Source organism: Oncorhynchus gorbuscha, linkage group LG04, assembly GCF_021184085.1.
Source record: "Oncorhynchus gorbuscha isolate QuinsamMale2020 ecotype Even-year linkage group LG04, OgorEven_v1.0, whole genome shotgun sequence".
In the NCBI taxonomy this organism is placed as follows: domain Eukaryota; kingdom Metazoa; phylum Chordata; class Actinopteri; order Salmoniformes; family Salmonidae; genus Oncorhynchus; species Oncorhynchus gorbuscha.
The window spans coordinates 4,131,593-4,149,206 of NC_060176.1; the positions used below are offsets into that span (position 1 = coordinate 4,131,593).

The 17,614-nt window shown below is 42.9% G+C and overlaps 1 protein-coding gene across 1 annotated transcript in view; it reads right to left on the bottom strand.

The window, feature by feature from the left end:
• Positions 1 to 479: 479 nt before the first annotated feature.
• Positions 480 to 17,614, bottom strand: part of LOC124033555 (FERM domain-containing protein 5-like) — a 146,028-nt gene continuing 128,893 nt past the window's right edge. Inside the window, exons 5-14 of the mRNA XM_046345595.1 lie at positions 17,402 to 17,499; positions 15,501 to 15,624; positions 12,180 to 12,267; positions 11,318 to 11,406; positions 10,926 to 10,989; positions 10,152 to 10,243; positions 8,449 to 8,523; positions 8,273 to 8,341; positions 6,281 to 6,387; positions 480 to 1,586 (exon numbers count right to left, since the gene is read on the bottom strand). Coding sequence (XP_046201551.1) covers positions 994 to 1,586; positions 6,281 to 6,387; positions 8,273 to 8,341; positions 8,449 to 8,523; positions 10,152 to 10,243; positions 10,926 to 10,989; positions 11,318 to 11,406; positions 12,180 to 12,267; positions 15,501 to 15,624; positions 17,402 to 17,499 — 1,399 coding nt within the window. The 3' untranslated portion in view covers positions 480 to 993. The remainder of the gene's footprint in view (positions 1,587 to 6,280; positions 6,388 to 8,272; positions 8,342 to 8,448; positions 8,524 to 10,151; positions 10,244 to 10,925; positions 10,990 to 11,317; positions 11,407 to 12,179; positions 12,268 to 15,500; positions 15,625 to 17,401; positions 17,500 to 17,614) is intronic.

Consider the following 17,614-nt stretch of genomic DNA (forward strand, 5'->3'; position numbering starts at 1 on the left):
TTATACATTCTGCAAAGTGTGGCTACTTTGAAGAATGTAAAATATATTTTTATTTGTTTAACACTGTTTTGGTTACTACATGATTCCATATGTGTTATTTCATAGTTGTAATGTCTTCACTATTATTCTACAATGTAGAAAATAGTAAAAAATAAAGAAAAACACTGGAATGAGTAGGTGTCTCAAAACTTTTGAATGGTACTGTACATTCAAAAACGTACCTTTTTACATCTTCTATTGAATATCATATATCTTTGTTTCTTTGTCAGACTCCAGAATTCAGTACTCCTGCCAGTAGAAATGTTTCTCCTCCAATAGCAGTCCAAATGAAAGTTTCAGCAGCATTAGAATGATTATCATGGATGTTTTATATGTTTACCCCAAATGAGTAAAAGGCATGGTTTTTCATCTCTCTCTCTCATCCTTTCTCAGCTCAAACAGTACACAACTAAACACTTCACACCTCTGTTTTTATATCCATGTCCATCTAATATATTTGTATCCATCTTATTATTATACAGTTTTTTTCTCTCTTACAATTGATGTTCATATGAAGTAATAGAAAATAAAGGCAACTGTTGTTGTTCTGTTGGTTGAATAATATGTGTTTCCTCCCAGGCCTATAACAGACCTCAGATGTCTCATTTTATGTCATTTTATAACTCTGTTGCCTTGTCTCTTGGTAAAAAATAAAGTACCTTGAAATGACCTGAATTTCCAAAGTAAAACATGAGCTCAGAAAATGTCCTCCGTTCAGTCTGATGGTTAGAAAAGGGAAGAGGGTCAGCGAAGGGGGCGGTCCTTGGCTTGTAACAGGAAGTGTCTTGTGGGAGAAGCTTGAAGGTTAATTCCCATTCAGATGGAGCAGCCCTCCCTTCCTGTCTTCAGCCTTCCTTGACTTCCTCCTATCCTCCCTCCATCCTTCACGTACGTCCTCTTAGAGACCTCTTTTTCATTCACTCCTCTTTCTCTCCCTCCATCGCTCAGTCTTTCTTACTTGTCTATAAGGAAGCCTCCCATCCAGCGGAACTTGCAGGCAACCCACCGTCTGAGAGGGCAGAAATACTCAAAGTGGAACTGCTGGAACTCAGGCGTCTTGCGTATGTCCCGGAGGAAGGAGATGTCCAGGTCAGACTCAGTCAGCATGATGAGGAGGGAGAGCAGGGCAAACAGCAGTCCCATGGTCACCAGGAACATACGCATCACACTCAGGATGAACTTATGTAGCTCCTGCACCTCCTTGTTAGGGAGAGACTTCCTGGTCCGACCCAGCCGAAGCACTCTGCCGTCGGGGCCAAACTCAGCCACCTGTCCCTCAGGAGTCCCGGCCTCCGACTCCTCCTCTTCGATGCTGCAGGGGGCTCCATTAGGGTGGCGTGCCACGGCTAGCTCCAGGCTGTGTTCGGCCATGGGGGTGGGCAGCACACTGTCCGAGGGGCAGTAGGCCTCGTCAGAGATGACCCGCTGGGATGACCCGCCCTCGCCGGCATCTGTTGTGTGGTGACGGTGTCGCGGCATGAAGGAGTCGCCATGGGAGACGGAACGCACGGGCGTGGAGTGGGCAGAGTCTCGTAGGGACTCCAGGCCTGAGAAAGATAGAGATAGTAGAAGAAACATCAAACTCAGAGCTGTGAAAATGTATCCCATCATAAAGACAATGAGCAACAACTCCTATTACACAAATAGTTAATCCATATAACACATATCAGTGTACCATGGAACAAAACTACACATTGGGGCAGAGAGATATTGTGTCTCTCAGTTCAGTGTTCAGATCTAGTTATTCATGTCAATCCCTGAGTCAGCAGACCTTTGGGATGAGAGGCAGGATCTCCTCTGTAACCCAGAGTGTTAATGTGAAAATAGAGAGCTCGGCCAGCCTTTAAAACGATCCAGGGGGAGAATCAGAGTCCTCATGGAGGATCATAGGTTTCACTCTCACACACATTCGCTGTAGGTTGTAGAGACTACCTTGCCCTGCTAAATAGAATATGTTCCATTGATCAAGTCAAACACAGAGGAACAAAGGTGTTCTAATCCCGTAGGCCCCTCTGACCTAGATATTCATATCACTTGGTCACGTCATGCTATTGCTATGAACGTTCTCAATTCGGCCTCTATCAGTAGCGCCACAGTGGTGCCCTAAAATCCTGTTATACCTAGTCATTCTGGACAGAGGCTAACGATTGTTTAGTCTAAATAACACTATACTGCCAAGAAATACGCAGATATTGCTAAAGTAGTCAAATGTTTAGTAGGAAACAACTTTTAAGCATTATCATGTTGTCAAATTTACTTTAGACATGGCAATGTTGTCATGAGCTAGCTAAGTTCATCAAACATAGCTAGTAATGCTAACGGTAGCTAGCTAAAATCTGGTGTCCACGCAATCTTAGCTAGCTAGCTAAAGCTATACTACAGTCATGGCCAAAAGTTTTGAGAATGACACAAATATCAATTTTCACAAAGTCTGCTGCCTCAGGTTGTATGATGGCAATTTGCATATACTCCAGAATGTTATGAAGTGTGATCAGATGAATTGCAATGAATTGCAAAGTCCCTCTTTGCCATTCAAATGAACTGAATCCCCCAAAAAACATTTCCACTGCATTTCAGCCCAGCCACAAAAGGACCAGCTGACATCATGTCAGTGATTCTCTCGTTAACACAGGTGTGAGTGTTGACGAGGACAAGCATGGAGATCATTGTGTCATGCTGATTGAGTTTGGATAACAGACTGGAAGCTTCAAAAGGAGGGTGGTGCTTGGAATCATTGTTCTTCCTCTGTCAACTATGGTTACCTGCAAGGAAACATGTGCCGTCATCAGTGCTTTGCACAAAAAGGGCTTCACAGGCACGGATAATGCTGCCAGTAAGATTGCATCTAAATCAACCATTTATCGGATCATCAAGAACTTCAAGGAGAGCAGTTCAAAATTTGTGAAGAAGGCTACAGGGCACCCAAGAAAGTTCAGCAAGCATCAGGACCGTCTCCTAAAGTTGATTCAGCTGCGGGATCGGGGCACCACCAGTACAGAGCTTGCTCAGGAATGGCAGCAGGCAGGTGTGAGTGCATCTGCACGCACAGTGAGGCAAATACTTTTGGAGGATGGCCTGGTGTCAAGAAGGGCATCAAAGAAGCCACTTCTCTCCAGGAAAAACATCAGGGACAGACTGATATTCTGCAAAAGGTACAGGGATTGGACTGGGGACTGGGGTAAAGTAATTTTCTCTGATGAATCCCCTTTCTGATTGTTTTGGGCATCCGGAAAAAAACTTGTCTGGAGAAGACGAGGTGAGCGCTACCATCAGTCCTGTGTCATGCCAACAGTAAAGCATCCTGAGACCATTCATGTGTGGGGTTGCTTCTCAGCCGAGGGAGTGGGCTTACTCACAATTCTGCCTCGAACACAGCCATGAATAAAGAATGGTACCAACACATCCTTAGAGAGCAACTTCTCCCAACCATCCAGGAACAATTTGGTGACGAACAATGCATTTTCCAACAGGATGGAGCACCTTGCCATAAGGCAGAAGTGATAACTAAGTGGCTCGGAGAACAAAACATCGAGATTTTGTGTCCATGGCCAGGAAACTCCCCAGACCTTAATCCCATTGGGAACTTGTGGTCAATCCTCAAGAGGCGGACAAAAAAAACCCCACAAATTCTGACAAACTCCAAGCATTGATTATGCAAGAATGGGCTGCCATCAGTCAGGATGTGGCCCAGAAGTTAATTGACAGCATGCCAGGGCGGATCGCAGAGGTCTTGAACAAGAAGGGTCAACACTGCAAATATTGACTCTTTGCATCAACTTCATGTAAATGTCAGTAAAAGCCTTTGACACTTGTGAAATGCCTGTAATTATTCTTCAGTATTCCATAGTAACATCTGACAAAAATATCTAAAGACACTGAGGCAGCAGACTTTGTGAAAATTAATATTTGTGTCATTCTCAAAACATTTGGCCACGACTGTACATCTAAAGTCCATCTGGCAACATCAAAATGATGAAATCTTTTTTTCCTACTAATTATTTGCCTAATTTTGAATGGCATTGTACTTCCAAGCCACTTTTGATGAAATCTTCATCATCACTGACAATGCATTGAGTAAATTGCTTAGTTAGGCATTAGTCCAAAAAAAAAACATTCAATTTTTTTTTGTGATGAAACATGCAACCCATGAATACCTGGAATACCCCAACCAATCCTCTCCAAATGCTCCACTACACTGCTACAAAACAGACATGCAATGCAGCCACTGATGTCACTCTACAACACTACTAACATGACCTTAAACCAAATCTACTCAGAATCAAAGCCGTCGGCCATAACATTTACTCGAGACAACATTTCACACAACACCAGACCCAAACCAAATACTTCCGTCTAGCCGCATGCCATCGTTCCATCTTTAATGGAAACAGGGAATCTGAGAAGGAAGAGGTTCCTCGAAGGCTTCTTGTGTTACCCCCAGACTCCAGGGTCATGGCTTCCAAAGCTGTTTCAAAGCAATGTTACTAAGATCTGTAACGCTAGATGGAGGAATCTGTGCCATGATGATGTACTTGCTCTTTAAGATGTGTAAGTGTAACCCTGGATGGTTTAGTAAGGGATTCCGGATCCTGTGCCATGATGATGAGATCCTTTACCTTTGGAGGAGCTACCTGGCCTGTTGGAGCCATAACCAGGAGGTGTTACGCTCAGCCTGAACAAAGCCCTGGAGGCCTCTGCGGACCCAAACCCGGAGGCTGAGGGTGCCCCAGGGAGGGCAGGGAAGATGGGTATGGCCCCCAGAACCTTGCCCATGAGTCTGGGCCCCAGCTGGAGGACGCGGACCTTCATATCACGGTAGCAGTGGTTGATCATGCACAGATGCACATTCACCTTGGTCTCGATCCTGATCAGACATTTCACCATGGTGGCTGTTGAAGGAGTGAATAAGCGCACTGTGCCGGCGTCCAAGTTACCACTGTCCTACAACTGCCCCACCACCGTCCTACCACTGTCCTACAACTGCCCTACCACCGTCCTACCACTGTCCTACAACTGCCCTACCACCGTCCTACCACCCTACTCTTCCCCTGTGTCTGTTCGCTCTACTTTTGTCCCTTGTCGCCTGTCTGCTGTTGTCCCCTTTCCCTTTGTCCTTGTGACTGGCGATTGCTGGCTACACTACACAACTGAGATCAGGAATGTGGCCCAATTGCAGTGTGGTTATCCTACCCCCCCTACCCCCTAAAACTGCTACCCTTCTAACCATATGCTCCATAGTGACATACATGGAGAGGCCCTGACAGGAGGGCTATTTTTAGGCTGGGTATTATTACCACTGTAGATTCCAATGAAGAACAGGAAAGGTTTGGACAGGGTTGGAGGGGTTCAATATGAGTACCTGTCATTGTACAATACAATGCAACCAAAATCATGTAGGTAAGTTGCTACTTCACTTACCTGTTTATACTGTAAAAGGGACTGTGAATGTTCTTTACAAACCAGCAAGGTGACTTTCTCCCGACTTACAGTCATGTGTGCACATAATACCTTACAGTCACAGCAACATGAGAGAATTGCAAGCAACTTGAGAGAATTGCAAGAATGACAAAGGTGAATAGATAATTGGTGCAGCCTTTGGTGTGTGTGTGTGTGTGTGTGTGTGTGTGTGTGTGTGTGTGTGTGTGTGTGTGTGTGTGTGTGTGTGTGTGTGTGTGTGTGTGTGTGTGTGTGTGTGTGTGTGTGTGTGTGTGTGTGTGTGTGTGTGTGTGTGTGTGTGTGTGTGTGTGTGTGTGTGGATTATGGATAAGCCTGAATGACACACACAACTGTTGCTCCGCTCTCATAGCAAAGGTACTACTTAGGTTACTGCTCAAGCTTTGTGCGTCAGTGTGTGTGTGTGTGTAAGGCTATAATATAATCCATTCAGACACTAAAGCAGTGAAGTACCATAGCAGCATAGACATCAGACACGTTTAAATCTTATGGCAGCTGCTTTGTAAGGCACTTCTAAAGTAAATGTAGGGTTTAAAGTAGCTCGGCTAGCGGTGCAGATGCAATCTGGGACCAGTTTACTAATGGATTAAAATGTACTTTCAATGGAGATTATTCATTGAGCATACTTTTCAGTCCAGGAGTAGGCTTTATCTGGGTCTGGCAAACCAGCCATCTGTGTGCTATAACGTTTTGTTACACACATGAGTAGACTTAATCCAGCCCTATCTATGTCTACTGTAAATGATTGTAACTGATGTGTGTGGAGAGGGGCCAGTGTGTGTTTTACCCTCCATGATGGAGATGTGTACAGCTCTCCGTCTTTGTCGGGGGACACTGGTCAGCCTTGGGCCGTGGGTGATGGAAGGACAGCTCCTACTGGGTACCAGACCAGCCCTGTGGAAACGTGTTACATGTTGGGGTTACAGGCATACGCTCTTAGAAAAAAGGGTTACAAAAGGGTTCTTCTGCTGTCCCCATAGGAGAACCCTTATTGATTCCAGGTAGAACCATGTTTGATTAAAGGTAGAACCGTCTGTGGAAAGGGTTCTACATGAAACCGAAAAGGGTTCTATCTGGAAACAAATAGTTATTCAAAGAGTTCTCCTATGGGGACAGCTGAAGAACCCTTTTAGGTTCTAGATAGGATGATATATAGTGGAGGTAATTCAGCTGACAGTTTTATCCAAAGGGACTCACAGTCAAGTAACATATAGTGTATATTCAGTATGTGGGCCATGTGGGAATTACACCATCTAGAGTTGTAAGCAACATGCTCAAACTAAGTGCCATGGGTATCCCAATTCTTATATTGTTTTCAATAATTTGTCTTCAGACCATTCAGATCAGATCTGAAAAAGATCTTATGTGATTGGTCAAAAGGCCAATGAGTCGAAAAAAGATCAGAATTGGGCTACCTATCTAAACACAGAAATGGTGTAACTCAGACATCAAACTAACTGCCGTGGTGTAACTCAGACATCAAACTAACTGCCGTGGTGTAACTCAGACATCAAACTAACTGCCGTGGTGTAACTCAGACATCAAACTAACTGCCGTGGTGTAACTCAGACATCACATTAACTGCCGTGGTGTAACTCAGACATCAAACTAACTGCCGTGGTGTAACTCAGACATCACACTAACTGCCGTGGTGTAACTCAGACATCAAACTAACTGCCGTGGTGTAACTCAGACATCAAACTAACTGCCGTGGTGTAACTCAGACATCAAACTAACTGCCATGGTGTAACTCAGACATCAAACTAACTGCCATGGTGTAACTCAGACATCAAACTAACTGCCATGGTGTAACTCAGACATCAAACTAACTGCCATGGTGTAACTCAGACATCAAACTAACTGCCATGGTGTAACTCATGGTGTAACTCAGACATCAAACTAACTGCCATGGTGTAAAGACATCAAACTAACTGCCATGGTGTAACTCAGACATCAAACTAACTGCCATGGTGTAACTCAGACATCAAACTAACTGCCATGGTGTAACTCAGACATCAAACTAACTGCCATGGTGTAACTCAGACATCAAACTAACTGCCATGGTGTAACTCAGACATCAAACTAACTGCCATGGTGTAACTCAGACATCAAACTAACTGCCATGGTGTAACTCAGACATCAAACTAACTGCCATGGTGTAACTCAGACATCAAACTAACTGCCATGGTGTAACTCAGACATCAAACTAACTGCCATGGTGTAACTCAGACATCAAACTAACTGCCATGGTGTAACTCAGACATCCAACTAACTGCCATGGTGTAACTCAGACATTAAACTAACTGCCATGGTGTAACTCAGACATCAAACTAACTGCCATGGTGTAACTCAGACATCAAACTAACTGCCATGGTGTAACTCAGACATCAAACTAACTGCCATGGTGTAACTCAGACATCAAACTAACTGCCATGGTGTAACTCAGACATCAAACTAACTGCCATGGTGTAACTCAGACATCAAACTAACTGCCATGGTGTAACTCAGACATCAAACTAACTGCCATGGTGTAACTCAGACATCAAACTAACTGCCATGGTGTAACTCAGACATCAAACTAACTGCCATGGTGTAACTCAGACATCAAACTAACTGCCATGGTGTAACTCAGACATCAAACTAACTGCCATGGTGTAACTCAGACATCAAACTAACTGCCATGGTGTAACTCAGACATCAAACTAACTGCCATAGTGTAACTCAGACATCAAACTAACTGCCATTGTGTAACTCAGACATCAAAAGCACCAAGGCTCACCTGTGAATCTCTGGAGGTTCCCGTTTTATTTTGGCACTTTGCTCCATCACTTCCTTAGCAACCCTGCCACTGAGAGCCAACACAGAGGCAAAACATAACACTCAACTGTGCATTATCACCAAAAACTGAACTGAAGGATCCTGAAAACGTTACTTGTAGCCAGTACATGTATTTACCTGTATCTGAATCTACTTCCTTTGAAGAACAGATTACTGCTGGACACCGTTCTGACCTGGCTGGACTTGTCCAACCTGTGAGTGAACAGAGACAAAGAGATTTAGCAATGTAATAACATTGTAATAATAGCACATACACTACCGGTCAAAAGTTTTAGAACACCTACTCATTCAAGGGGTTGCTTATTTTTTAAAACTATTTTCTACATTATAGTGATGACATCAAAACTGTAGTAACCAAAAAAGTCTTTAAAAAATCTAAATATATTTTATATTTGAGATTCTTCAAAGTAGCCACCCTTTGCCTTGATGGCAGCTTTGCACACTCTTGGCATTCTCTGAACCAGCTTCACCTGGAATGCTATATATTATTATATATTATATGTATTGAAGGAGTTCCCACAGATGCTGAGCACTTGTTGGCTGCTTTTCCTTCACTCTGCGGCCTGACTCATCCCAAACTATCTCAATTTGTTTGAGGTCGGGTGATTGTGAAGGTCAGGTCATCTGTTGCAGCACTTCATCATTATCCTTGGTAAAATAGCCCTTAAAGAGCCTGGAGGTGTGTTGGGTCATTGTCCTGTTGAAAAACAAATGATAGTCCCACTAAGCACAAACCAGATGGGATGGCGTATCGCTGCACAATGCTGTGGTAGCCATGCTGGTTAAGTGTGCCTTGAATTCTAAATAAATCACAGACAGTGTCACCAGCAAAACATCACACCTCCTCCATGCTTTACGGTGGGAACCACACATGCAGAGATCATCCATTCACCCACATCACGTCTCACAAAGACCTGGCGGTTGGAACCAAAAATATCCAATTTGGACTCCAAAGGACACATTTCCACCGGTCTAATGTCCATTGTTCCTGTTTCTTGGCCCAAGCAGGTCTCTTCTTCTTATTGGTTTCTTTGCAGCAATTTGAAAATGAAGGCCTGATTCACACAGTCTCGTCTGAACAGTTGATGTTGAGATGTGTCTGTTACTTGAACTCTGTGAAGCATTTATTTGGGCTGCAATTTCTGAGGCTGGTAACTCTAATGAACTTATCCTCTGCAGCAGAGGTAACTCTGTGTCTTCCATTCCTGTGTCGGTCCTCATGAGAGCCAGTTTCATCATAACGCTTGATGGTTTTTGCAACTCCACTTGAAGAAACTTTCAAAGTTCTTGAAATGTTCCGTATTGACTGACATTCATGTCTTAAAGTAATGATGGACTGTTGTTTCTCTTTGCTTATTTGAGCTGTTCTTGCCAGAATATGGATTTAGTCTTTTACCAAATAGGGCTATCATCTGTATATCCCCCTACCTTGTCACAACACAACTGATCGGCACAAACACATTAAGAAGGAATGATATTCTACAAATGAACTTTTAAGAAGGCACACCTGTTAATTCAAATGCATTCCAGGTGACTATGAAGCTGAAGCTGGTTGAGAGAATGCCAAGAGTGTGCAAAGCTGTCATTTTGAAGAATCTCAAATATAAAATATATTTTGATTTGTTGAAAACTTTTTTGGTTACTACATGATATGTTATTTCATAGTTTTGGTGTCTTCAGTATTATTTTACAATGTAGAAAATAGGAAAAATAAAGAAAAACCCTTGAATGAGTAGGTTTTCTAACACTTTTGACCGGTAGTGTACATTGCATCATATATTGATTGATTGATTAAATTACTGATAGTCAGTGTAACTCACTTGTAGAAAGCCTGATTCTCAACTCCACACTTCCACAGGTGTTTACAGGCCTCAGGTGTAGGTGTAAAATATGTCAAGATGATCTTCTTGTCCTGCAGTGAGTATACACATGTAGGTATGCGTAAGCACATCTGAGTATGACAGAGTATGCACATCTTGTATTTCACATCTTCTGACTTGGCTACCAAAACCATAGAAATAGAATGAAAAGAATGGGTTTGGAAGCTCTTACCCTGGCATTTGACTGGCAAACTCATGGGTACACTTGCAATGGCTTCCTGGTATTGTGATGCAATAATTTACATGCTATTTTGAAATGTTCTATAAACTGAGGCTGGATTGCCATGGTAATGCATTCAAATTATGCTAACTGATGTGGCTCATGCGATGGAATACATTTTTTGTAATGCCAGTTGAGTTGACTCAAATCCCAGCACAGATTGAAGGGTACACTTCCTGCTTTTACTTTCTGGCATGGGTACACACAAAATGGCTGCCAGTCCACCAATTAAGCAATCATTGACATGAATGGAGACACCACTTCTATTCATTCTATTTCTATGAACGAGACCACAACAAGTACACATTTATCTATCAACAATGTACCCACATCTTATTTCCAGTTAAGTCATTAAATTCTCTATTACGGCTAAATTACACCTTCTCCCCAAAGGCCATTTCCAATGCATAAAACAGGTTTATCTACATGAATTTCACTGTGTAATTCCAGGGCAGAAATGAAACCATTTTAATAATGCATGTCATGGAACTTACCTCTTTCTGATTTGCATATATATGGAATGTCTTTGCCTCAAACTTCAGCTTTGTCACCTCGTCCCTACCCACCAAGACAAGACAAGACAAGACCAGTCAAAACCGAACAGAACAGTGAGAAGCGTTGAAATATTCATTGTGACCAACTGGCAGATTAGAACAGCTCTGTTTTCTCGTCAGGAGGAGGGACAAATAGGTTTAGGTCAGAGACTGTGGGATTCTGGACTGCCAGGTTAAATAGAACAATTGCTAACGACAGGCAAGCCAAATGTCGCACGTTTTATGCAACAACTACACACTTACATCTCTTACATTTTATGCAACTATTTCTGTCTGTAAAACAATGAAGGCTTGACAGAGGTTATGACTATGCTAACCATATTATTACTCACCAATTGAGGAAATGGACTCTCCTGTTCCCCTGCAGGACAGTGAAGCCAAACGGAGTGAAGGCCAGGAAGGCAGGGTTCCCTGACACATCCTGACACAGACACAACACAAGTATTGAATCCATGGTCTATGTTGTTGTACAGATGTCGGATCTTAACTTGATCACTCTTTTGTCGCAGAGAATTTTCCTGTTACATCAGGAAATTCAAATGAGCCTTGTGAGTCCCTGAAAAATTGCAGTTGAGTCAATGGGATCAGGACATGCTATCAAAATTATTTTCTCACTCGCTCAAACACTAGGTCTAGGTCCTATTACTGCAACATTCAAATGTACCAAAATGTATTTGAAATGCAACCATACACATCAACAACCACCATTTTATATAGCTTAAAAACACAAGATAGATATTGGTCTCCACTAGGCTACGACATACAGTACAAGAGTCAACTATATCCTAAGCTTATGAATGAACTGTCAAAATTGAGTTCAATCGCAGGCTGCGTCCATTTATTATAATCCACACCAGACACGCTGTAGCCGGCACGTAGCCTACATAAGGTACCCTGTAGGTAAGGTACTGTGTTGTATACAAACACCGCTTCCAGCTGTCCCCTGGCGGAGATTTTAAATATTTATTCATTATTCAAATCCTCCTGCTGCAGGATTATTTTCCTCCTGCGACGAAAGGTGTCAAATTAAGATCCGACATCTGTATGTAATGTACAACTGGCCTCACAAACAGAATAGCAAAAAAACATATTGTATTAAACAAGGTTCAGGCTGTACTGGAATCAATAGAGAGCTAAAAGCACTCTGCCAGTGCAGAGCTATAATGGACCCTTCTCTTATCAAGGTGTTTGTACCTTGCAGGGGTGAGGGTCCACACCATACGTCTCCAGCTCCTGGGCCTTCTGCAGGAAGTTCAGCTCGGACTCTTCTGGAGTCTGTCCTCTGGGAGATGAGGACACAACAGACAGATTACTGTGGGCTGTGTGGTGATGAATGGAAAAGGTTCCAGCGGTGAGCTAATGATTTGTAAAGTGAATTTCCTTTCATTCATTTCAGTGAGTGAAAGATGAGAGAGAACAACACTAGAGGGCAGCAGAGGTAAGATCCCATAGGTGGTATACAGTAGTAGAGTCTGTATATATGGATACTGCATATACTGTGAAGGGGGAGGGGAGAGAGAGAGAGAGAGAGAGAGAGAGAGAGAGAGAGAGAGAGAGAGAGAGAGAGAGAGAGAGAGAGAGAGAGAGCCTCTTGAGGGTGATGTGATGTTCAGCTGACTGGCAGTGTTGTCCCAGGTTGCCACAAACTAATGACACAGCAGTACAGTACTGAGAAAAACACACACACCGTACACACGCACGCACACACACACTCTGAAGGTCACTGCGGTCCTTTCACCCACTATCCATAAGCAGGAAGAGTTGGACAAATAGCAGCTAGGAAAATATTGTATATTCAGCATATGATGTGGATATGAAATTGCATATCTACGGCTAAGCTAGGGTCATGCATAATGTATCTCATCAACATATCTATTTTCATCATGGCTGTAACATTCTATCTAGGAGAGATAGGATGATCTTGTATCAAGTTAGGTCCACAATCATCATGCGGATGATGGCACTATATTAAATTACAAGCGCTATGTCAAATATCATAATCATCTGGTAGAGAGAGAGAGAGAGAGAGACATTGCCTGAATGAAAACAATGTACTGAGCAAATGTCAAATTGGCTTTTTACCAAATTACCATACAACAGACCATGTATTCACCCTGCACACCCTAATTGACAACCAAACAAACCAAAACAAAGGCAAAGTCTTCTCATGCTTTGTTGATTTCAAAAAAGCCTTTGACTCAATTTGGCATGAGGGTCTGCTGTACAAACTGATGGAAAGTGGTGTTGGGGGTAAAACATACGACATAATAAAATCCATGTACACAAACAATAAGTGTGCGGTTAAAATTGGCGAAAAACACACACATTTCTTCACACAGGGTCGTGGGGTTAGACAGGGATGCAGCTTAAGCCCCACCCTCTTCAACATATATATCAACGAATTGGCGCGGGCACTAGAAAAGTCTGCAGCACCCGGCCTCCCCCTGCTAGAATCCGAAGTCAAATGTCTGCTGATGATCTGGTGCTTCTGTCACCAACCAAGGAGGGCCTACAGCAGCACCCAGATCTTATGCACAGATTCTGTCAGACCTGGGCCCTGACAGTAAATCTCAGTAAGACCAAAGTAATGGTGTTCCAAAAAAGGTCCAGTCACCAGGACCACAAATACAAATTCCATCTGGACACTGTTGCCCTAGAGCACACAAAAAACTATACATACCTCGGCCTAAACATCAGCGCCACAGGTAACTTCCACAAAGCTGTGAACGATCTGAGAGACAAGGCAAGAAGGGCATTCTATGCCATCAAAAGGAACATAAATTTCAACATACCAATTAGGATTTGGCTGAAAATACTTGAATCAGTCATAGAGCCCATTGCCCTTTATGGTTGTGAGGTCTGGGGTCCGCTCACCAACCAAGACTTCACAAAATGGGATAAACACCAAATTGAGATTCTGCATGCAGAATTCTGCAAAAATATCCTCCGTGTACAACGTAGAACACCAAATAATGCATGCAGAGCAGAATTAAACCGATACCCACTAATTATCAAAATCCAGAAAAGAGCCGTTAAATTCTACAACCACCTAAAAGGAAGCGATTCACAAACCTTCCATAACAAAGCCATCACCTACAGAGAGATGAACCTGGAGAAGAGTCCCCTAAGCAAGCTGGTCCTGGGGCTCTGTTCACAAACACAAACACACCCTACAGAGCCCCAGGACAACAGCACAATTAGACCCAACCAAATCATGAGAAAACAAAAAGATAATTACTTGACACATTGGAAAGAATTAACAAAAAAACAGAGCAAACTAGAATGCTATTTGGCCCTACACAGAGAGTACACAGCGGCAGAATACCTGACCACTGTGACTGACCCAAAATTAAGGAAAGCTTTGACTATGTACAGACTCAGTGAGCATAGCCTTGCTATTGAAAAAGGCCGCCGTGCTCTCAAGAGAAGACAGGCTATGTGCTCACTGCCCACAAAATGAGGTGGAAACTGAGCTGCACTTCCTAACCTCCTGCCCAATGTATGACCATATTAGAGAGACATATTTCCCTCAGATTACACAGATCCACAAAGAATTTGAAAACAAATCCAATTTTGAAAAACTCCCATATCTACTGGGTGAAATTCCACAGTGTGCCATCACAGCAGCAAGATTTGTGACCTGTTGCCACAAGAAAAGATCAACCAGTGAAGAACAAACACCATTGTAAATACAACCCATATTTATGCTTATTTATTTTATCTTGTGTCCTTTACCATTTGTACATTGTTAAAACACTGTATATATATAATATGACAATTGTGATGTCTTTATTGTTTTGAAACTGTGCAATGTTAACACATGTTTCCCATGCCAATAAAGCCCTTGAATTGAATTGAATTGAGAGAGAGAGAGGGAGATTGAAAGAGAGAGAGAGAGAGAGAGAGAGAGAGAGAGAGAGAGAGAGAGAGAGAGAGTGGAGAGAGAGAGAGAGAGAGAGAGTGGAGAGAGAGAGAGAGAGAGAGAGAGAGAGAGAGAGAAAGAGAGGGGAGAGAGGGAGAGAGAGGGAGAGAGAGAGAGAGAGAGTGGAAAGAGAGGGAGAGAGAGGGAGAGAGAGAGAGAGTGGAAAGAGAGAGAGAGAGAGAGAGAGAGAGAGAGAGAGAGAGAGAGGAGAGAGAGAGAGAGGAAGAGAGGGAGAGAGGGAGAGAGAGAGTGGAAGAGAGAGAGAGAGAGAGAGAGAGAGAGAGAGAGAGAGAGAGAGGTGAAAGAGAGGTGAGAGAGAGAGAGAGAGAGAGAGAGAGAGAGAGAGAGAGAGAGAGAGAGAGAGAGAGAGAGAGAGAGAGAGAGAGAGAGAGAGAGAGAGAGAGAGAGAGAGAGAGAGAGAGAAAGAGGAAGAGAGGGAAGAGGGGAAGAGAGGGAGAGAGAGGGATAGGAGGCTAGTGGGATGGATGATGTCTATGTTCAGAATCAGGTGTACATGGAGAATACAGACAGAGACTGAGTGAACTATGTGTCAAATAAAATCACAATGAGGTGTTTGACAGGTGTCACCTTACATTAGTTCTGTCTTGTGGATGTCAGAGATGCGTCTCTCCAGCTTCTCTGAGTGTTTAGGGAAGAACTGGAACTTAGAGCTGTAGCCCTCAGGATGCTTTCCAGGGTCATAGTCACCAACCTCAGCTGGGGAGGATGGAGAACACAGGAGACAACAGAAACTTTACCTGTGATGTCTGCAACACACACAAACACATTACAGGGAAGAGCTATGTAACCCATATGACATAAAGCATGGTGACCTGGATGTTATAAACCACATCTATTGTAGTCATGGTACATGCCATCAGAGCTTCTCTTCTATATCTTTGCTATATGTTAACCTGGCTGTTATAAACCACATCTATTGTAGTCATGGCTTCTCTTCTATATCTTTGCTATATGTTAACCTGGCTGTTATAAACCACATCTATTGTAGTCATGGTACATGCCGTCAGAGCTTCTCTTCTATATATTTGCTATAGGTTAACCTGGCTGGTATAAACCACATCTATTGTAGTCATGGTACATGCCGTCAGAGCGTCTCTTCTATATCTCTGCTATAGGTTAACCTGGCTGTTATAAACCACATCTATTGTAGTCATGGTACATGCCGTCAGAGCTTATCTTCTATATCTCTGCTATAGGTTAACCTGGCTGTTATAAACTACGTCTATTGTAGTCATAGTACATGCCGTCAGAGCTTATATTTTTATATCTCTGCTATAGGTTAACCTGGCTGTTATAAACCACATCTATTGTAGTCATGGTACATACCGTCAGAGATTCTCTTCTATATCTCTGCTATAGGTTAACCTGGCTGTTATAAACCACATGTATTGTAGTCATGGTACATGCCGTCAGAGCTTATCTTCTATATCTCTGCTATAGGTTAACCTGGCTGTTATAAACCACATCTATTGTAGTCATGGTACATGCCGTTAGAGCTTCTCTTCTATATCTCTGCTATAGGTTAACCTGGCTGTTATAAACCACATCTATTGTAGTCATGGTACATGCCGTCAGAGCGTCTCTTCTATATCTCTGCTATAGGTTAACCAGGCTGTTCTACTGCTGTTCTTTCATGCAGCCCTGAGATTCTGTAAGAGCCAGGCCCAGACAATCAGACAATGGCGGCCTTGTCTCTGTGTGGCAGGGGAGCAGGAGAGCTAAGCCTTAAATCAGCTGCCTGAATGCCAATGAGGATGCTGCCACAGTGTTGGAGGCTACAGTCTGAGCTTTAGACCTATACCTCCACCACACTACCTCAACTCACACACTCACATCACAATGAAAACAGTAGGTGACAGTGGTATTTCTCCATTAAGTCTTATAACAAACACCTTTATAAAACCCTCTTAGGCCTCACTCCCCCCTGTCTGAGATATCTACTGCAGCCCTCATCCTCCACATACAACACCCGTTCTGCCAGTCATATTCTGTTAAAGGTCCCCAAAGCACACACATCCTTGTGTCGCTCCTCTTTTCAGTTTGCAAATTCTTCATTCAAAGCCTCAATCATGGACACTCTTACGGACAGTTGTGGCTGCTTTGTGTGATGTATTGTTGTCTCTACCTTCTTGACCTTGACCTTTGTTTTGTTGACCGTGCCCAATAATGTTTGTACCGTGCTGCTACCATGTTGTGTTGCTACCATGTTGTTGATATGTCGTGTTGCTACCTTGCTATGTTGTTGTCATACGTTTCCCTTTATGTAGTGTTGTGATGTGTGTTTTGTCCTATATTTATATTGTATTTAAACATTTAAAAATATCCCAGGCCCCCGTCCCCGCAAGAGGCCTTTTGCCTTTTGGTAGGCCGTCAATGTAAATAAGAATTTGTTCTTTAACTGACACTAATAGTTAAATAAATGTTAAATAAAAAAATAGGCAAGAAATACATGGGTTTGCTGTGGTCCATTTACCTTGTAGTATGTAGGCAGCCAACATGGCAGCATCCGACGTCTTACACAGGAGACGACCATGGTACAGATCTCTCTTGATCTGTAGGAAGACTAGATATCTGCAAAGGAACATCAGAAACACTGTGTTTTTTGGTCCATTCCAAACAAGCAAAGAGATGTACTGAACCTAAATGATTTGTTTCTCATTTCTTTCATTCCATTTGTAGCTCCATT